Genomic DNA, 22,165 nt, shown 5'->3' with positions numbered 1-22,165 from the left:
AGGCAAAAGAAGTCTCAGTTTTTGCATTTAGTGATTTAGTTAAGGAAGATGTTCAATCGCAGTGTTTTCGCAGCAGGAGAACGATCTTAAAGGTAAAGCATTTTAAGTGCATTCAGTCATTTGTTTGGCGCAGATGCTTTATTTGAAGTGTATATGTGTTTGATCAAGTTTGCCATCTTAAAGCCTTTCAGTGGTAAGTTCTTGTTATCAGAATTTTCTAATTTAGACATGAAAATTTTATCCAAGTTTCAACTTGGGGAGCAAGCCTGGGGGGAGCCAGATATTTAAAATGCTTTCTTTTAGTGAAAACTGAAGAATTAAGTTGCCTTCTATTTCAATTGTGTTATTTTCTATTTCAAAAACTATTTCTTTTTTTAATGAATCTCTAATGTAGACTTTTGCCTATTTATAAGAGAGGAAATAATTTTAAAATGCCAAATTACTTCATCTTTAAATTTTTAAAAATAAATTTGTTTTTCCTAAAATATCCCAGAATTTAAAAGTGAACTGTGGAAAACTTAAAAGGTCAAAGAGGAAGACCTTCCTCTGCATGCCTTTCTAATTTCTGTCATGCCGAAGGCCATGGCACTGGGGCTTTCTCATTACCTAACTGAAAGTGCCTCTGGGTCACAAATCAGAGCATTATCTTAGTTTGGTGATAGGCAATGGGCTTCATGAACAATTTGGTTACTTCAACAATTTGGTAAGCTATTCTTATGTCAACATATTTTTAAAAATTCTTGCCTTCCCCAAACAATTTTAGTTTGGGCGTAAATGATACTGACAGAGTATAACATCTCTCATTCCATGATCATTTTATCTGTGTGGCAGGTGCCTCATTTTCCTAACAAGGAAATTGAAGGATGAATCTATATCATAGTCAGTCACCTTATTAAAAAAATTTTATTCTTCTAATCCACTAGACCAGGAACTCGGTTGTGGTGACACACCATGCACTCACAAATACTCCTCAGTTGAATGTTTAATGAAATGAAACTCTGTGAAGTGTATCACACAGTTCTTTATGGAGTGGCCATCCTCCCCTGCCTCAGTTCAAAGAAGATTTGCCTGCTGCTGGGATTTCTCATTAGGCACCACTGCTACCACCACAGCCCTGTGAGGTGGCAAAAATGAAGAAGTGGTGCTGCACCCCATTTAATATTCTGGCCCAAGTATAGTCCCCCAAGGCCCTTTCCTTACTGGGACCCATAATATATCTGAAACCAGACAAGTCATGAGGTTGGGTGGAACACAGACATCTGTGGCTTTTTAAAGCCCCAAGTGAGTCTGATATGCAGGCAGGGTCGAGAACCACTGGGCTACACTTGAAGACAGAAGAAGGAGCAATAGGCCAGGTGCAGTGGCTCACACCTGTAATCCCAGCACTTTGGGAGGCCGAGGCAGGAGGGTTGCTTGAGCCGAGGAGTTTGAGACCAGCCTGGGCAACATGGTGAAACCCCATCTCTACAAAAAATACAAACATTAGCCAAGCATGGTGGTGTGTGCTTGTCCCAGCTACTCGGGAGGCTGAGGTCGGAAGATCTCTTGAGCCCAGAAAGTTGAGGCTGCAGTGAACCAAGATCACACCACTGCACTCCAGCCTGGGTGATAGAGTGAGACCGTGTCCAAAAAATAAAAGAAAAAGGAGCAGTTAATTCTCTCACTGGGTAAGAGAATCAGGTATAAATGCCATCTCACACAGCTGTCTCTGGCCTTCAGGCTGCTTCCATGTGGCACGTGCTACCCTGGCACCTCCGGCTCAGGAGCACATCCACAGAGGTCCACACTTTTCAACACAGGGGCGGTGCAGAGGGAGGGAAGTCCCCTTTTGTGCTGCCTGATGCCCTACTTGTGAGTTCATTTTCTTTCTAAGCACCTGTACCTTTCCCTGGGGGACTGACATGCAGAATGACCACCCCCACAAGGGAGTCCACACCTACCCACAGAACCATGGAACCATCTGGTAAATCCCAGCATGGTCGGTCAGCTCGGAGACACAGGTACACCACACAGCATCAGGGGAGTCACACTCCTGCCATACATCTTCCACTGGGGGAGTTGAAGGAAGACCATTCCACTCTGGAATGGACTTGAAAGGATGGGGACATTCAGTAAGAAAAATCAGTGGCCCCTTGGGGAAGAGCTCAGCACTGGAGGTCTGCTGAGGAGCTTGTGGAATCCCAGAGAAGAGACATCTAAGAGAGGGGCTTAGAGTAACAGGCTGGTATGTGACCCAGGGCAGTCAGACTCCTTCCCCAAAGACATGCTGTCTCCATGCTCAGGGTTTCACTGGGTCAGGCCATTTTCCCAGAGACACACTTGAGTCTTGTTGAATATTTGAGTCTTTCATCTGTCTTGGGACTGTCCCTGGGCTCTGCTGAAGCCCTAAGCAGTCATTGTTTCTGTGGTTGGATGGGCTTGCCGTTTCCTAAGGGTAGTCCTTGAAGTTAAGGACTAAGTGGCCAAAGGGAATTTGGGGGCACAGAACTGTGTTTGCTGGGAACTTTGTTGCCATTTCTTAAGATCACTCCTGAGGCAGTGTTTTTTTTCATGGCCTCTTTCTTTAATTCAATTGATATCTGGGTGGTTAGCTGGGGGGAAGGGAGAGGAAGGAAGGGTGGGATGAGAGGAGAGCTTCTGTCTGAGTCCATGGAATGGTTTTTAGGTTCCTCAGGCAAAGTAGGAAAAGAAAGTTAGCTTTTCTCAATCTGATTCTATAGAGCAGTCTGTCTCTGTTGTTTCCCTTCTGTCCAAATTTTATTTCTTTCCCCTATCTTAAGGATGTTAGGTACCCAAATGATCACCTTGAGACTTGATTCATTCAATATGTTGAATAATAATCATAGCTAACACTTACTAGGATTACTGTGATGTGTCAAGCACTGTTCTGCATGCTTCATATTAACTCAATCCTTACCAGAACTGTAAGAGTTAGGTACAGTTATTATTCACACCTTATGGATGAGGGATCTGAAGCACAAAGAGGTTAAATAAAATCCCCGAGGTCACCCAACTGGTACACGGTGGACCCCAGATTCCATTCTGGGTAGTCTGGCTCCAGAGCCTATGCTGTCCACCCACCCATAGAGCCTCTCACGATCTGTCGTATTGTATGCAATATATGACATATTGTTTTAAAATACGGGTGCCCTGTTGCCCAACTTTAAAAAACTCTCATCTTTGTTTAATGCACATGGTCTCAAAGTATGGTTCAGGGAGTCTACAAGGTCATAATTATTTTCCAAGTAGTACTAAGATACTCTTTTTACTTTCATTTTCTCATGAGTATACAGAGGAGTTTTCCAGAATGTCATGACCAGAATGTGATATCACAGCAGATTCAATACCAAAGTAATCTATGAAAATCTAGCAAGCCGGGTGCGGTGGCTCACGCCTGTAATCCCAGCACTTTGGGAGGCTGAGGTGGGAGGATTGCTTGAGCCTGAGAGTTTGAGACCAGCCTGGGCAACTTAGGGAGACCCTGTCTTCTTGAAAAAGAAAAAGAAAGAACAAAATAAAGAGAGAAAGAGAGAAGCTAACTGGCTTCTCTTAAGCCAGAAGTTAAAGAGATTTGCAAAACATGTAAAATAATGCCACTCTTTTCACTATAAATTTTATTTATATTTTAGAAAGTATAGGATTTTTTTTAATTTAAAAAAATGTTACATAATGGGTTTATTGTTATCTTTTAGATGAATTAATAAATATTTGTCAAATTTTTCAGTAAAATTAATAGATAGAGCCCTTAAAAGCAAAAGCTCTCTGAGTGCTGAGACCAAAGCATTTGAAAATCACCGATTTAAAGTATAAACCATTGCTATTCAAGTGTGGTCCATGGCACAGGAAGTTGTTAGACGTGCAGAATCTCAAGCCCCACCCCAGACCTACTGAAGCGGAGTCCATGCTGTTAACCAGAACTAGTTTGTCTGCACAATGGAAGTTGAGAAGCAGAGGTGTAGAACATCTGCACAAAGCGATTTGGCAACTCAGTGACCTCTAGCCAAATTTCAGTCTGGTGGGGCTTTGGCGAGTCCATTCTCCAATTATCTTGCATCCAAGGAGCTGAGTGAGGTCTCACCTATTTGAGATTCATCAGTCCTACTGTTTCTTAAGTGGCCACACCCTCAGCAAAGCCAGCAGCTTCAGAGCAGGGTTCTAGCGGTGGTTTTCAAACTCGGGTACATCAGAATCACTTGGGGGACTTCTGAAAGCACAGATGCTGGGCTCTGCCTCTCCCCACCAAAGATCCTGATTCAGCAGGTCTGAGATAGGTTCTGAGAATTTAAAGTTCTAGCAAGTTCTCAGGTGATGTTGATGCCACAGGTCTCCACACTGAGATCTTGATAAACAGCATTTATTCAAGTTCTTATATAATTATGTCATGCCCATAGGACTTAGGGGAGAGAGGTCTTAAACTTCCACAGTTTCAACACCAATCTCTTAAAATGTAAAATATATGAAAAATTCAAAATTTCCATCTTTGCCAAGGAGGCACCTGTATCTTTTAATAAGTGGAAAGCAGTAAGATATCAGGCAGGTCACAGGTCATTTAGAGCACAGCTGTTCTCTTAAAATGATGTGAGAACTAAGGTTCAGCATCCTTCTGCACTAATTGCAAAATCACCACAAAATTTAAATGAGGAGATATAAATAGCCTGTCAGGTTCATTTGTCATTATTTAAACTGATAACATGCCATTCATCCACTTGGTCACAGTGCTGCTCTGCACCAGAAACCAGGAACAGATGAGCGTACAAACCAGTGAATTGCCATCTCCAAGCATGAGATAACTTGGTTAGAGTCATCAGATTTCCTGTGCTCAAAAGCTGCCATAAATCCCTGGCCTGGTGTCTGTTCCCAGGCTTGCAAACCCAGTGCCGTCAACCGATACAGACCTTTCAGCAGGATTTGCTGAGCTAAACAGGTGTCTGATGAAAAGTATGTAATCCTCAAAGATTATCATCCCCTAAAAGCAGCTGGTGACCCCAAACTCACATAATCCAGAGAGATGGAAGTTGGGAGTGAGTAGCTTGCCAAAGTTTACACTTTGGTGTTTGAGGAGGTTCATATGGTTTGGTTTGGTTCCAGGTAGTGGAAGATGGAGGTGTGCAGGGGTGAGGGTGTCTGCCCCTGTCGGGGGAGATCCCTGTCCCTATCCATGCCCTTGCCTGAGAACATTATTCTACTATGGTCCATTTACACTCTTGAATACCCCTAGTTTAAAGGGAAGGAATTTTCATTTTCAATGAGCGTTAACATTACAGTTATTATGCTGGGAATTAAATTTAATTTGGGAATTTGGGTCTGCAAAAACATATCTTGACCTTGTCTAGATAGTTCCTTCCTTATCCTAATAGATCTGTCTACGTGAGATAACTCTCTACCACTTCTATTTTCTCCTGCTGGGAGAGAGTTAACCATTTCAAACTCAGGGCTAGTTAACATGAGATTTGATTCTTTTACTGCAAGTAGTTCAGCCTTAACAGAGGTGAGGCACACCTCTGTTCCATGCAGTACAGCTTAGAAATGCTTACTTTTTATAGACAGAAATCGCATTGTTCTTCCTTTCCCTTTAAGCAGACTTCTTGACAATCCTTTGAATTGATTATGTGGCCTGTATACTGAAACTCAGATGTCACCTTCCCCAGGATAAGTACTTCCAGTAAAGCAAAAGAGGAAGCCAGCTTTTGCTACAATCAAGATAGTTGATGTGGATGAGGGGTTTATGGGCTACCCCGTTTTCAATTACAAGGCTCCCACTCACAGAGTAAGTGCTGTTCGCCAGCACCTCTGGCTCACAGACAAGTTCAAGGGAATAATTTCACCAGCGATTAATTATACTGCAACTACTGGAATTTGTCCTCCAAACATCACTTTGTTTTCCATCTGAAACAGCCAGGTTTCTCCAGGGAGAGCTGAGGTTTTCTGATTGAAAGTATCCCAAGTTAAGGAGAAGTGTTAGAGCACCATGGGAATCTATTCACCAGGGGTGTATTGGTGTATTGTACTTGTTTCAGATGCTTCAGGATAATACACCAGCTTCTAAGATAAGTGCTTTTTTTTTTTGAGATGGAGTTTCACTCTTGTTTTAAGTGCCTTTTTGTTTTTTGGGTTTTTTTTGGGTTTTTTTTGGAGACACAGGAGTTTCACTCTTGTTGCCCAGGCTGGAGTGCAATGGCATGATCTCGGCTCACTGCAACCTCTGCCTCCCGGATTCAAGTGATTCTCCTGCCTCAGCCTCCCGAGTAGCTGGGATTACAGGCGCACGCCACCATGCCCGGCTAATTTTGCGTTTTTAGTAGAGTTGGGGTTTCTCCATGTTGGTCAGGCTGGTCTCGAACTCCTGACCTCAGGTGATCCACCCGCCTCAGCCTCCCAAAGTGCTGGGATTATACGCGTGAGCTACCGTGCCCAGCCAAGATAAGTGTTTTTTATTTCCCTGCATCTTAGATCAATTATTTGGAATCTTTTTGGTAAGTTAAATTTAAGAGCTGTAACTTAAACCACCACATCTCTATGATTACTCAATAAGTAAAATGTTCTTACCAAAAATTTTTCTTTCAATGGACTATATCATAATTATGTTGTGAAGAGCCTAGGAAAAAATAGAGGCCGAGTGCAGTGGCTCACGCCTGTAATCCCAACACTTGAGGGACTGAGGTCAGGAGTTCGAGAGCAGCCTGGGCAACATGGTGAAACCCTGTCTGTACTAAAAATGCAAAAATTAGCCAGGCATGGCCACCAGCGCCTGTAATCCCAACTACTCAGGAAGCTGAGGCAGGAGAATCGCTTGAGCCTGGGAAGCGGAGGTTGCATCGAGCCCAAATCGCGCCATTGCACTCCAGCCTGGGCGACAGAGCAAGCCTCTGTCTCAAAAAAAAAAAGTAGAAAGAAACAAAAGGTGGCAAGAAATTCCTTTTTTAAAACGTCGCATGTTATGAGGGTCAGAGTAGTGAAGTGCCACCAGCTGCAGCCTTCTGAGAGGAAGTGCTGCCACTGGTTCAAATGGAATTCTGTCCTACATCCGCCAGGCGCGCTAGTGGAGTGGACATGACACACACTTTCTTCTAAGCTGTACAGTTTAACATATTACAAGTGAGTTCATTTAACTAGTAAGGAATCAGAAATGTATCTTTGTTCATTTTGATCATTTTGATGGATTGTTTTCTCTTACATGAGTAGACTTTGTGGACTTCCAAATGGCTCCTGGCATAAGTGCCAGTTCCTGCTATTATTAGTTCCTTGAGGGTCTCATGAGTCAGAGAGGAGAGGGAAAAACCCACTGCAAGCCATGCAGGGGTCCCTTCGGATAGTGGCCTTGTGCAGTCTGCAGTGTTGGTGCACATCATCCCTGCACACCCACCTGCTGTGCTGTGGCTGGAGCTTGGGTTTGCAGTTGTCTTCTTTCCAGCACCCAGGGAAGCATGGCCTCCTGGCAGGTGTTGGCCACTCCCTGCTTTCTCCTGGCCTTTGCAAGCACAGTGCAGTCTGCAGTGTTGGTGCACATCATCCCTGCACACCCACCTGCTGTGCTGTGGCTGGAGCTTGGGTTTGCAGTTGTCTTCTTTCCAGCACCCAGGGAAGCATGGCCTCCTGGCAGGTGTTGGCCACTCCCTGCTTTCTCCTGGCCTTTGCAAGCACAGTGCAAGGGTGTTTGCTGAAAAAGACCACTGGGCTTTCAGTGTACCCACGCCCATCAGGGCTGATCACCCTGCTGCCACCTCCCCAGGACTCTTCCGTGACTATCAGTCATAGCCTGAAGTCTATGTCCAAGGGAGTGTCCCAGGAGACAGCCACTTAACATGGTAGGAGTAGCAGGTGCTAAAAGGTTTATGCCTAAATGCTCCCCATGGACCCCAAGTTGCCTGCTAGTTTGAGTGGCCTAACCCATTTAGGCTCAGGCCCTGACAGGGTGTGTGTGCACCACTTCAGGGTGTGAAAGCACGAACAGCTGCGGAAAGCGTGGGTTTTCTGATGCTGGCTGCTGCTGCCTTCCAGATTAGGGACTGTAGCGGGGAGACAGAACAAAGGAACACATGTGCTTCTGGGTAAGTTGGCCCATCATAGTGGGGGACATAAGGTATGGGGGGCACATACCACCTTGGTATGAACACTTTGGTTGTACAGAATTCTTTCAGCAAAGCTGAGAGGAATGGGGCTTTCTGTCCTTGACTGCTGGATTCAAATAAGCACCAGTAGAGGACCTGGGGACTTTCACACTCACTGCAGGGGACTTTTAATTGTGGGATCTCATGGACAAAAGGGGATGGTTCTATATCCACGGCTCTATGGTTCTCACCCCCCAGGAGTACAAAGCTGGGACCCCTCACCCTCCTGGGTACATTTCTCAGCATGTGCCAAGCACTTTGGAGGCAGGTGACGGATGTGCCAATTTTCTGTATTCTGAGGTGTGGGCTCCCTTCGTACTCTGGCAACACAGAGACATAGAGAGCTCTTCTTCGTGTTGACAGGACACAATATGGGCTGGCTTCGGCACAGTGGCCATCACTGTGTTAGCATTCCTGACACACTGCTATTGAAAGCCCCAGTCTGCTGCCAAATTACATGTAGACAGTGGTTTCACTGTAAAATGTTGCAGTGCTTGTTTGCATTCAATGAAATACTTTGCACTTAAACATGGGTTAAAGAGACAAATAAGTCAAAAGACCTTAGCAAAACCTGAAGTTAAATTTATGCCTATTCTTCATAATGGCATTGAGATTAAAGCCATCAAAATGCAAAATGCTGTGATTATACCCTTCGAGGGTTCAGGCTGGATTCTTGTTTTATATTTCTGCATTACTGTATTTGCAGTGATTTTGAGACACAGGAAAATGCATCAGAGGCATTGATTTCTTCTTTAACAAAAAATAACCCTAAAATTGAGAAAATTCTTGAGAATGCAGCCATTTTGGAAATGTAGATAAAGAAGAAAAATGCTGAAGATTTGGGTGGTTTATGGAGCAGTATGATTTTGTCATTGCTGCCACCTACCGTATGTGGTTGATGTTTGTTTAAACTTAGGAAGTTCATGAAGGTGAGGCTGTTGAAATAGATAATTAGAGCAAGGTAGACATCATTAGCTTATAGCATTTCTTTTCTACTCCATAAGTGGCTCTTAATTACCGAGACAGCCGCCAGCTTTCATTCATTACCTTCAAGTGGATTTAAAGGGCTGGTTTCTTTTTTTTTTTTTTTTTTTTTCATTTTTAAAGTTCCTTTGCCAAGGAACCTTCACAGTAATGCTGTAAAATGCGTTCAAAAGCTTAAGATGCTCGGGGATTTTCTGAGCATACATGCAATAGGTTGTTTTAAGGAGTTTGTTTTGTTTTGTCTTAATTTGTAGGAGCAATGTTCTGGGATTGGATTGTAAATTAATTTCTATGAAAAAGGTGAAAATAGAGCTAGTGGAGCTGATGGGAGTTGCAGCAGTTGACTTGAAAGACATTCTTTTATTAGTCCTAAAACAAAGCTTCAGATCAACCTGCTAGTTAAATGTAACAAGCAATATAGACTCTGAGTCAACAGAGGTCCTTCTCTTTTTATTAAGACCCAGCTGTCAAAGGGTCATTAGGTCCTTCCTGTGGAAAACAACTTGCCCATTAATGTTGGGGGTGGTCCCTCGACAGGATTTCTGAGTAAGGGCCTGACATTTCGTTTTTGAAAGAATCTAAAGCTGTGGGAGACTTAGATGTTGAGACTTAGCAGGAGTAATGTCTTCAACCATAGCTTTTAGTCTTTGTTAAATATGCCACAATATGTGTTTGGAATGCTGCTTCTAGCTGCGTGAATTGACTTAGAGTGCCACTGTCAAACATTCAGGAGCACAAACTTCACGGAGATCAAATCACTATAACTGGGAAGAGGCTACATGCCTAAAGCGAACGCACTTCTCTGTTGTGATGTTTTTACCTTGTCACTACTCATATTATTTCTAGTGGCTCCTGTTCTAAGTTCTGGGAATGCCACAGTGAGGAATGCCCATTTATTTTTTCTGCCCTAGGCTATTTGCTTTCTAGAAGAGAAGGCCAAGCAGGTTCTCCTGAAAAGCCTCTCTCCGATCTGGGCCGTCTCTCCTACCTGGCATATTGGAAGAGCGTCATCTTGGAGTATCTCTACCACCACCATGAGAGGCACATCAGCATCAAGGCAATTAGCAGAGCGACGGGCATGTGCCCACATGACATTGCCACCACTCTACAGCACCTCCACATGATCGACAAGAGAGATGGCAGGTGAGTCCTGGAACCCTGGGCAGCTCCGTGGCTCAGGCATCCCACACCAGAAAGGGTCCCTGGAGATAGGTGCATTCATTCCAGTTAAAGATTGAGGTTCCCTAACAGTATTATCAAACCTTTTCTCCTAAAAATAACACATGAAATGACACTTTTTTGCTGGTTGGATTCCAGTGTTCTGTACCCTCTCATTGAGGTGCTTTCTGATTTTTCCTAATGCAGATAACGTTAGTGCTAGCGTATGTCCGTATGTGAAGCTGAAGTGAAATTTCAGCTTGTGATTACATCTTGTTCTGCCTTATCACATTACAGATTTGTCATCATTAGACGGGAAAAGTTGATATTGAGCCACATGGAAAAGCTGAAAACCTGTTCCAGAGCCAATGAACTTGATCCAGACAGTCTGAGGTGGACCCCAATTTTAATTTCTAATGCTGCAGTGTCTGAAGAAGAGCGAGAAGCTGAGAAAGAGGTAATGATTGTCTTTATCATCCTAAGTTGTGTAACTTCAATCTTGTAGCATTCTTAAGCTAAGAAAGTCATTAAGATCGTTGTCAAAAGCTTGGTTATGTAGAGATAGCATGTGAAATGATATGGCACTAATTTATCCTAACTGAGGTTGCATGGTAAGACATGATAATTTTATTGAATTGAGTACGAAAAATGAAACATTTATCATTGATTACAAAGCAGCATTTTTCACTACTGAGAGCATGTAATCAGATCAAATTCGGTGCTGAGCTCCAAGGCTGCAGTGTTAATCGATTCTTTGTGTTTATGAACTTGCTTAAAGTGCTCCATGCCAGTGAGCATGTAATGTAGTGATAAAGGACTCAAATCAATTCGCTGCATCATTAATACTGCTAAATATCCCATGAAACCCAATCTTCTTTGATTTGTTATCCTAACTGATGCAAAAGGTTCCTGAGATGATGCAGCTGGAATGTGCTTGGCTGGCTGGCTGTCCTGATCAGAACTGACTTAGAGATACTTTGCCATTGATCCTCAGAGGCTCTGGCTGTGTAACTGCCCTCTCACTGGCCACCATTTTTACCCTCCCCACTTAGGCTGAGCGGCTAATGGAACAAGCTAGCTGCTGGGAGAAGGAGGAACAAGAAATCCTGTCAACTAGAGCTAACAGTAGGCAATCACCTGCAAAAGTACAATCGAAAAATAAATATTTGCATTCCCCGGAGAGCCGGCCAGTCACAGGGGAGCGAGGGCAGCTGCTGGAGCTGTCTAAAGAGAGCAGTGAAGAAGAGGAGGAGGAGGACGAGGAGGAGGAGGAAGAGGAGGAGGAGGAAGAGGAAGAGGATGAAGAGGAGGAAGAAGAGGAGGAAGAAGAAGAAGAAGAAGAAGAAGAAGAAGAAGAAAATATTCAAAGCTCTCCCCCAAGATTGACGAAACCACAGTCAGTTGCCATAAAGAGAAAGGTAGGTGTCTGTTTAGATTTTCTGTGAGTCGCCTTCAATCAAATCTTATTTGTCATTGCAGACATTCTGTCTATTAGTATTTGTTTCACTCTCTGTTCTTTAGTCGTAGTTTATGTGTACCCAGTCCCGCTGATCATATATCATAATCGTTTATCTCACAGTCATGATTATGTTTACTTTTGAGGTTTGTTAGTGCTGTGACAGGAAACCAGGGACAGGCCAGCCTCCTAGTCTAATAGTTTCTGTCACCTGCTGGTCTGCAGTAGAGTAACTGAGGTTTATGGGAACAGAAAGGGGCCCCAGAGAGCACTTAAACCACCCTCCAAGACCTAGAGGCCAGGAGACTTCTCTAAGGTCATATGACTCATTAGAGATGGAAGCAGAACCAAATGCGTGTTCTCAAGACTCTAAGCCTGGGTTGGGCGCAGTGGCTCACGCCTGTAATCCCAGCACTTTGGGAGGCCGAGGTGGGCAGATCACCTGAGGTCAGGAGTTCAAGACCAGCCTGGCTAACGTGGTGAAATCCCGTCTCTGCTAAAAATACAAAAAATTAGCCAGACATGGTAGCACGCGCCTGTAATCCCAGCTACTCGGGAGGCTGAGGCAGGAGAACCCAGGGAGGCAGAGGTTGCAGTAAGCCGAGATCGCACCATTGCACTCCAGCCTGGGCAACAAGAGCGAAACTCTGTCTCAAAACAAAACAAAAAGACTCCAAGCCCAGTGCTCTTCATGCTGTTTCTTTCTCTTGTTCTTGGCACAGAATTGTTAGAAAGCATTTTAGGCCCTGAATTTTGATGGTGATATTTTGCATTTGTGGCCGAATGCGCATTACTGAATCTCCTCAGATCTTAGTAGCCCAGTGGTGTCTCTAGATAGACCATATCATCTCCAATGGTACGGAAAGTAAAGAATTGACTTTGTTTTTAGGTAACTGTTCACCCAGATCTGATATCTTTGTCTTCAGTATCTATCTGGGACATAGAGGAGAGCCAAGACTGATAGAGATATCACAATACAAGCTAAGGCTCTGCCCCAAGGCCATCTGATGTGGCATCTGTTAGGGAACCTGCTGTTCTAACTCGCAGCTCAGCGCTCTTCTAGGCCTGGCAGTCTTCTGGAAGGGTCTCCATGGGGAGGTGGTAGAAAGGAGCATCTCACAAAGTAGACTTCAGGCTTAAGAATAATGTTTCCATTTCTTAGGAGGAGTGTGTATTCATGTGTTGTGTATATAATAAAAGAAACTTGTTCTAAAACTATCAAAAACCAGAATCATCCAAGGCATGATCTGAACTGGACTCAACCTGAAGAAAACCAGTTCTCTAGCTTGGCTTCCCTCATATTAGGGAAAATTCTCGTGGATTAAAGAGGGCAGGCAGACTGGGGGGAATAATAACCGTAAATGTTAAATTATAGAATATGATTAACTGGCTACGTGTGTGCTTCAGTGAGCATTCAGAGCGTTAACAAAAGTAAGACACAAGAATTCTTGGAGGCCAGACACAGTGGCTCACGCCTATAATCCCCACACTTTGGGAAGCTGAGGCAGGAGGATCATTTGAGCTCAGGAGTTCAAGACCAGCCTGGGCAACAAAGCAAGACTCTGTCTCTATAAAAAATAAATAAATATTTTTAAAATAATAATAATTATTATTGAATACAGTTTACCTGAAGGTTAGCTTTTAACCAAGCCTATTGAACCCTTCTTTGCAGTGTATTTTCAATAATTTGGAGGGCAACAATTACATCTTAGCAGCAAATCTACCTGCTATTCCTCTATTTGAATTTTGTGTCATTAAAAACTTTTTTGCTGGGGGAAAAATATTTTATAATTACAATTATGGAGAGTCATTTGTGCCAACCTTTAGCGCAAACAGAAAAAATATTTTTAGGCCAGGTGCGGTGGCTCACGCCTATAATCTCAGCATCCTGGGGGGCCAAGGCGGGTGGACCACTAGAGCTCAGGAGTTCGAGACCAGCCTAGGCAACGTGGCAAAGCCCTGTCTCTACAAAAAAGAAAAATAAAAGAAAAAAATATTTTTATATCATACAAATAAGACATCTGGCATGTCTTTAACATTTTTAGATGCCTTCTATTAAAATATTTTGCCAGGTTATCAGTTGTTCACATCTCAGCAGCCACCAATACTTGACTTTGTTAACATTTTAAACAGTAATCCTTTCTTCAAGTACCTTTCCTTTCCTTTTCATAGCCCTGAAGTCCTATGGAATGAGAAAAAGTAGGTTGGTCTTGTATCATATTTCCCAGTGCTGTCCACATAGTGGGTGCTCCTTCAAGAGTTATCAAGTATTAAATGGGTTAACCCAGTGGCTAGTTAATTACGGCACCATTTATAAAGACATTAGAGTTTATGATGACCTTAATGTCTGTGATGTGAGGAATATTGAAGCCAGCAAGTACCACTGGAAAAATATATGCTAGAAAAGCAAAGCTTAGTTTTTAAAATCTCTAGTCAAGCTGCTAGGATGTTCCCTCTCAAAGCATCTGCTTGAGTAAACAACTGTTTTATTTGGAAAACACTTGCCTGTGTAGTTGGAGCCTGAGAGGGATGTTAGACATCAAATGGAAGGTTAAGTACAAAGGCATTACAGAAGTCTCTACGTGTAAGATTCTCAGACACGCGTTCAGTACATGTCTACTGCATATCGACTCAACCATTTAATTTCTCATGAGCTGTTATGTGTTATGTTTGGAATTAATTTCAGAGGCCTTTTGTACTAAAGAAGAAAAGGGGTCGTAAACGCAGGAGGATCAACAGCAGTGTAACAACAGAGACCATTTCAGAGACGACAGAAGTACTGAATGAGCCCTTCGACAACTCAGATGAAGAGAGGCCAATGCCACAGCTGGAGCCTACCTGTGAGATTGAAGTGGAGGAAGATGGCAGGAAGCCAGTCCTGAGAAAAGCATTCCAACATCAGCCTGGGAAGAAAAGACAAACAGAGGAAGAGGAAGGAAAAGACAATCATTGCTTCAAGAATGCTGACCCTTGTAGAAGTAAGTAGAGGAATGATAAAAACCTCACCCTTGAGAATGTCTGTATCTGACTGGGTGACAAAGAGCAGGCCTCTGGCATGATGCCCAGAGGCACCTGGGAAGTGCTGCTGAGGCACCTGGGAAGTGGTGCTGATGCACCTGGAGCAAGTGCCCATCTGCCCTTTCCCATCCTTACAAGCTTCTCTCCCTTCTTCCTGGAATTGGATTTTATGTTAAACAACTTCTAAGGCCAGAACATTCCTCTAGGTGGGTTCATCTTACTTACCAGAAATTGGCTTATCCCCAAAAACTTTGAAGTCTGTTGGTAAGAAACACATTACATTTCTTTGATTCTAATATGTACTTTTTTTTTTCACATTTAGTTATTTCTGAAATCAAGGTATATATTATTATCAATGTGAGCATTGAATGGAATCATTTCTTTTTTCCTGGAAAACAAATATTAGTAAATCAATAGTACATCTTATAATCAGTAGTGTCGTAGTATATACTACTATAAAGATTCATCTAAACTAAGCTGGGCGTGATGGCTTACACCTGTAATCCCAGCACTTTGGGAGGCTGAGGCAGGTGGATCGATTGAGCCCAGGACTTTGAGACCAACCTAGGCAACATGGCAAAGCCCCTTCTCTACAAAAAATACAAAAATTAATCAGATGTAGTGGTGTGCACCTGTAATCTCAGCACTTTTGGAGACTGAGGCAGTTGGATCACTTGAGCCCAGGAGTTTGAGACCAGCCTGAGCAACATGGCAAAACCCCATCTCCACAAAAGATACAAAAATTAGTCAGGAGTGGTGGTGTGCGCCTATGGTCCCAGCTACTTGGGAGGCTGAGGTGGGAGGATCACCTGAGCTCAGGGTGAGCCATGATCGTGCCACTGCACTCCAGCCTGGGTGACAGAATGAGACCCTTTCTCAAAAAAACAGAACCATCTAAACTTACCCACACATGAATATTAGCTTTGATAATATTGCATAACATAGAAATCAGTAAACTGACTTTCCTTTTAAGTTGACAGGGACACCTCTACCCCATCCTCTAAAAAATATACTGAACACCAGTGAATCGTCTTTAAAAGCACCCATCCTTGCCTGTCAGGTTGAGAACGTGTGCTCCCAGCTGAATCATGAGGGTTTATGGTATACTGTATTCCCTGGCTGAGATGACTCTATTCAGAACTTTACTCTAATCTGGGGAACAGGCCATCTCATTTCCCTGGGAACCACAGGATCACTCTAGCTTTTGAAAAGCCACAGTTTTAAGAATATATGCAAGCATCTTCTTGATTTTCTTAGTTCACAGAAATGCTGTTCCTGCATACAGTATTTTGCTGAAGGAATGACTTCTTACCCTGGGTATAAAGAAACCAAGCCTTATTCTTTGGGTTTTGTTTTTTTTTTAAACAAATAACAACAAACTGCAGTGAGCGATCATTTTGTGTGTGAGAATGAGCTTTATTTCCCCTTCTTGGCTGTCTTCTCATATTATGCCTGATTCCTTTCAGGATGTCCTTCTTTCTTAAAAATAATTGTCAGAAAACTCATCTTCTGATTTTGGGAGGTGTTCCAACAAAAGCTGGTAGGTCCAGTAGCATGTAGAATAAGAATGCAGAATCCAGCCAGGCATGGTGGCTCATGCCTGTAATCCCAGCAATTTGGGCAGCCAAGGCAGGCAGATCACCTGAGGTCAGGAGTTCAAGACCAGCCTGGCCAACATGGTGAAACCCCATCTCTACCAAAAGTACAAAAAAATTAGCCGGGCGTGGTGATGCATGCCTGTAAGTCCCAGCTACTTGGGAGGCTGAGGCAGGGGAATCGCTTGAACCTGGGACACAGAGGTTGCAGTGAGCCGAGATCATGCCACTGCACTCCAGCCTGGGCAACAGAGCAAGACTCCGTCTCAAAAATAAAAAGAATGTGGAATCCGGGGGCACTGGCATGGCTATTACCTGCCATTGTGAATAGAAATGTCCTGAGATGACTCTTAACTCGGGCATGGTACTCGGCACTTCTCAAGGAACCATTCTACATCACATATGTGTTCTTTTCAGCTGGTCGGTTTGAATGTAATACTTGCAGGTAAGTTTATCTGTCATCCTTTTATTACCTAAATCAGCCAATGCTTACTCTGCTATCCACCAATTGGACTAGAACTCACTGTCTTCTGGCAGAAGGGATATCTGTTTTATGATGATTGTGAGATCTTATTTTTATTCTCCAAAATAGAGTTTCTAATAAGACTATTGTTCTATATAAAGCTTTTCCTTTAAATTGACCACTGATTCTAGAAGATTGGTGTAATCTAAAGATCTTAAGAATACTTGGCTGCTTCATGCATATATTTATTAATATATATTTATTAATATGTATATAGCTATTCATCTGCTTATATAAATATGCACATATTTACATTTATATTAACATGTGCATATAGGTTCAGTAAAAAGCTCACCTGAACTGAAATGAACTTCACAATTATGGTTTGTTTCTAAGTGTCTTTAATATGCAAACCTTACATCAGCAACATACTGATCTAGAATTCAGTGTGGACAGAATTAGTGTTAAAAAGAATACCTGTATTTTAAATGTTCAGGAATTTGCTAGTAATTACATTGTAGTTTGTATCATGCAAAAATGATGATCCTAAAAATGATGATTACAAATGCATTTGTTTTGGGTGTTTAGTTATTTACTGATTTGTTTCAGAGGTACACAGCTTATTTTTATGCCAGAGAGAACATTCAAATCAAAGTAAATAAATCATGTCCTCCAAGATCATTTACATCCTATAAATGTCCACAAACAGAGGTTTACTTTCTCTAGGTAGATATGAGAGTTAAGGCTTCTAGTCATTTTTCCAGGACCGTAATGATTTGTATATAAGCTAGCATTAATTCCTTTCCCCTATATTTCCTAATTTGTAAATGTTCAAATTGATTTTTTTTTTTACACTGTGGAACTCTAGGCTTTTGTATCAGAGAATGTCTTGTTCATTAAACTCAAATAAGCACATTAGCATTGCCTATATCCATGTGTTCCCAATATGTTACTTTCCCAGGCCTAGATTATTTACTTGGTTTATACCACAATATTATTACACATTAGCCTTGATTATGTCTTTACCATCAACTCTTAACATGCCAAATTGAAAGCAGTGTTTGCTAATTAATTTAGAGGAATGAATTCAAGTTGCCCATGGTTATGCTTTCTAAGACTGTTTTTCTTCCTTCCCCTTTTTGTCTCTTCACTAAGACAATATGAATGATGATTCAAGTAACTTGAAAGAAGGCAGTAAAGACAATCCCGAACCTCTAAAGTGCAAACAAGTGTGGCCAAAAGGAACAAAGCGAGGTCTATCTAAGTGGAGGCAAAACAAAGAGAGGAAGACCGGATTTAAACTGAATTTGTACACCCCGCCAGAAACACCCATGGAGCCTGATGAGCAGGTAACAGTGGAAGAACAGAAGGAGACTTCAGAAGGAAAAACCAGCCCCAGTCCCATCAGGATTGAGGAGGAGGTCAAGGAAACTGGGGAAGCCCTGCTGCCTCAAGAAGAAAACAGAAGGGAAGAAACATGTGCCCCTGTAAGTCCAAACACATCACCAGGTGAAAAACCAGAAGATGATCTCATCAAACCTGAGGAAGAGGAAGAGGAGGAGGAGGAGGAAGAGGAAGAAGAGGAAGGGGAAGAAGAAGAAGAAGAAGGAGGAAATGTGGAAAAAGATCCAGATGGTGCTAAAAGCCAAGAAAAAGAGGAACCAGAAATCTCCACGGAAAAAGAAGACTCTGCACGTTTGGATGATCACGAAGAGGAGGAGGAAGAGGATGAAGAGCCGTCTCATAACGAGGACCATGATGCGGATGACGAGGATGACAGCCACATGGAGTCTGCTGAAGTGGAGAAGGAAGAGCTGCCCAGAGAAAGCTTCAAAGAAGTACTGGAAAACCAGGAGGCTTTTTTAGACCTTAATGTGCAGCCTGGTCACTCGAACCCAGAGGTCTTAATGGACTGTGGTGTCGACCTGACAGCTTCTTGTAACAGTGAGCCCAAGGAGCTTGCTGGGGACCCTGAAGCTGTACCCGAATCTGACGAGGAGCCACCCCCAGGAGAACAGGCACAGAAGCAGGACCAAAAGAACAGCAAAGAAGTCGATACAGAGTTCAAAGAGGGAAACCCAGCAACCATGGAAATCGACTCTGAGACCGTCCAGGCAGTTCAGTCTTTGACCCAGGAGAGCAGCGAACAGGACGACACCTTTCAGGATTGTGCCGAGACTCAAGAGGCCTGTAGAAGCCTACAGAACTACACCCGTGCAGACCAAAGTCCACAGATTGCCACCACGCTCGACGATTGCCAACAGTCGGACCACAGTAGCCCGGTTTCATCTGTCCACTCCCATCCTGGCCAGTCCGTACGTTCTGTCAACAGCCCAAGTGTCCCTGCTCTGGAAAACAGCTATGCCCAAATCAGCCCAGATCAAAGTGCCATCTCAGTGCCATCTCTGCAGAACATGGAAACCAGTCCCATGATGGATGTCCCATCAGTTTCAGATCATTCACAGCAAGTCGTAGACAGTGGATTTAGTGACCTGGGCAGTATCGAGAGCACAACTGAGAACTACGAAAACCCAAGCAGCTACGATTCTACTATGGGAGGCAGCATCTGTGGAAACGGCTCTTCACAGAACAGCTGCTCCTATAGCAACCTCACCTCCAGCAGTCTGACACAGAGCAGCTGTGCTGTCACCCAGCAGATGTCCAACATCAGCGGGAGCTGCAGCATGCTGCAGCAAACCAGCATCAGCTCCCCTCCGACCTGCAGCGTCAAGTCTCCTCAAGGCTGTGTGGTGGAGAGGCCTCCGAGCAGCAGCCAGCAGCTGGCTCAGTGCAGCATGGCTGCTAACTTCACCCCACCCATGCAGCTGGCTGAAATCCCCGAGACGGGCAACGCCAACATTGGCTTATACGAGCGAATGGGTCAGAGTGATTTTGGGGCTGGGCATTACCCACAGCCGTCAGCCACCTTCAGCCTTGCCAAACTGCAGCAGTTAACTAATACACTTATTGATCATTCATTGCCTTACAGCCATTCCGCTGCTGTGACTTCCTATGCAAACAGTGCCTCTTTGTCCACACCATTAAGTAACACAGGGCTTGTTCAGCTTTCTCAGTCTCCACACTCCGTCCCTGGGGGACCCCAAGCACAAGCTACCATGACCCCACCCCCCAACCTGACTCCTCCTCCAATGAATCTGCCGCCTCCTCTTTTGCAACGGAACATGGCTGCATCAAATATTGGCATCTCTCACAGCCAAAGACTGCAAACCCAGATTGCCAGCAAGGGCCACGTCTCCATGAGAACCAAGTCAGCGTCTCTGTCACCAGCCGCTGCCACCCATCAGTCACAAATCTATGGGCGCTCCCAGACTGTAGCCATGCAGGGTCCTGCACGGACTTTAACGATGCAAAGAGGCATGAACATGAGTGTGAACCTGATGCCAGCCCCAGCCTACAATGTCAACTCCGTGAACATGAACATGAACACTCTCAACGCCATGAATGGGTACAGCATGTCCCAGCCAATGATGAACAGTGGCTACCACAGCAATCATGGCTATATGAATCAAACGCCCCAATACCCTATGCAGATGCAGATGGGCATGATGGGCACCCAGCCATATGCCCAGCAGCCAATGCAGACCCCACCCCACGGTAACATGATGTACACAGCCCCCGGACATCACGGCTACATGAACACAGGCATGTCCAAACAGTCTCTCAATGGCTCCTACATGAGAAGGTAGACAACGTGGGCAGTCCACAAAACCTACGGGGCATCACTATTGGATTGATCTGCACAAATACCTTTGAAGAGTACGATTTCAAAACCAGCAATTGGTGTGAATGCAAAAACATTTGTTGGCACCATTTATTTAAAAAAAAAAAAAAAAAAGCTGTATGCAGCAGAAAGCCTTATACAAGTTGTTTTTCTTTTTTTCCTTTTTTTTTTTGGTACCTTCATTTCTGTTACTTTTATATAAAATTCTCTGCAAAGGAAGGCCTCTCTTTGGACTACAATTTGGAGGCAGCCACTTGTTGTGCCTGCTTCTGTTAAACAATGTGGATATCAAGCCCCCCCAAATTATCTGTTTTAATATTGAACCTAGAGCTTTTTTTTTTTTTCCCTTCCCTGTCCACTCCATGTAAATGCCTTTAGCATTTCAGTTATTGTATATTTTGTTTAAGGTGACACTTCAGCATGCCGCTAATGTCTTTGTTAGTGACAGTGCATTTTGTAGTACTGTACAAGTGTTGTGCTAACAGTAAGCCATTTCTTAAGTTTTTTGCCTTGATTAGGGTGCCCTAATTTGAGGGTTTTAAAAAAAACTATATTTTTGTTAATTATAAAACTGTAAAGAGCTATAAAAGCTATTCCCATTTGGTTAGTCAAAAGGGTTTTATTGCTAAATGTTTGGTGTAAAGTTGAGACCCTTTTCCATTTTGGTGACAGATTTCTTTGGGGAAAAAAGGCAGCTTTCTGTTTTATAAATGCAGACTTCTGTTTATTGAATGAAGCATATCTCAGTGTTTATCTGTCAGGTTTTGAAACATTTCATGTATGTCCAAATACTTGGCAGGATTTAAAAAAAAATAGTGAATTTGGTGTAAAGTTGCTATTTTATGGAAATGCCTCTAACTTTACATTTTCATTCCATCTGTAGATTTTTCTATCTTTATAAAATATTGGAGTTATTTTTTAAGGAAAAATAGAAAAGTAGCTTGTGAATAGCTCAAACTAAGCTTACAAATCGCATGTAAAAAAGCAAAAAAGTTATTTGTGTCTGTTTATATTGCTTCCTTTTTTGTAGCCTTTGTACCTGTACAGGGTGACAGTAAGGGCCAAGCAGGAGAGGCGTAATCCTTGTATAAAATAGGATCCAGCGACACTCTTGTATTTATCTGTTCTCTTTTTAGTCAGTCACTTCAAAAAAACAAAAAACAAACAAAAAAAAGCTGTACATTTTAACATAAAATAAATTATGATGAGCCATTTTTAGCCTCTTGTGTCCTGTCATATTATGATTGATAGAGAATGACCAATGGAACTGTATCATGTGTCACGCCTCAGAACACATACACATTTTGGGAAAATAAATTATTTAGTGTAAATTGGAGTTATGGGATTTTCTGATTTGTTTTGACTTTGGGGGAGGGGTTGGCAATAAATAAGAGTAATATCTAATAAAACCATCACATATACCAAATACCTATTTAATAAATTAATTTATAATGGATTTTAATGCTTTTCATGAAAGTTTATTTTATGCGAGTGCATACCTTCTGTATGCCAATCATTGTCTTTAAAATAAAGTGAAATTGTTTTTTTCTTTTGGACTTTGATCTTCATTTGCAAAGAGATCCCGCACAAATATCCAGCTGCCTCACTCGCACAGTCTGTAGAAACATCCCTCCAAGCCTC

General features: G+C 42.9%; 1 protein-coding gene across 12 annotated transcripts in view; it reads left to right on the top strand.

Moving 5' to 3' along the window:
* The window catches only part of KAT6B (lysine acetyltransferase 6B), a 207,573-nt gene extending 185,713 nt beyond the window's left edge, over positions 1-21,860 (top strand). For all 12 annotated transcript variants that reach the window (XM_054503667.2, XM_054503664.2, XM_054503662.2 and 9 more), the window contains 5 exons: positions 10,004-10,235; positions 10,548-10,707; positions 11,303-11,668; positions 14,393-14,684; positions 17,938-21,860. In XM_054503667.2, coding sequence (XP_054359642.1) covers positions 10,004-10,235; positions 10,548-10,707; positions 11,303-11,668; positions 14,393-14,684; positions 17,938-20,489 — 3,602 coding nt within the window. In that variant the 3' untranslated portion in view covers positions 20,490-21,860. The remainder of the gene's footprint in view (positions 1-10,003; positions 10,236-10,547; positions 10,708-11,302; positions 11,669-14,392; positions 14,685-17,937) is intronic.
* The last annotated feature ends 305 nt before the right edge of the window (positions 21,861-22,165 follow it).

Source organism: Pongo pygmaeus, chromosome 8, assembly GCF_028885625.2.
Source record: "Pongo pygmaeus isolate AG05252 chromosome 8, NHGRI_mPonPyg2-v2.0_pri, whole genome shotgun sequence".
Classification (NCBI taxonomy): Eukaryota; Metazoa; Chordata; class Mammalia; order Primates; family Hominidae; genus Pongo; species Pongo pygmaeus.
The sequence above is the reverse complement of the archived record's forward strand: the minus strand, read 5'-3'. Positions and strand labels throughout refer to the sequence as shown.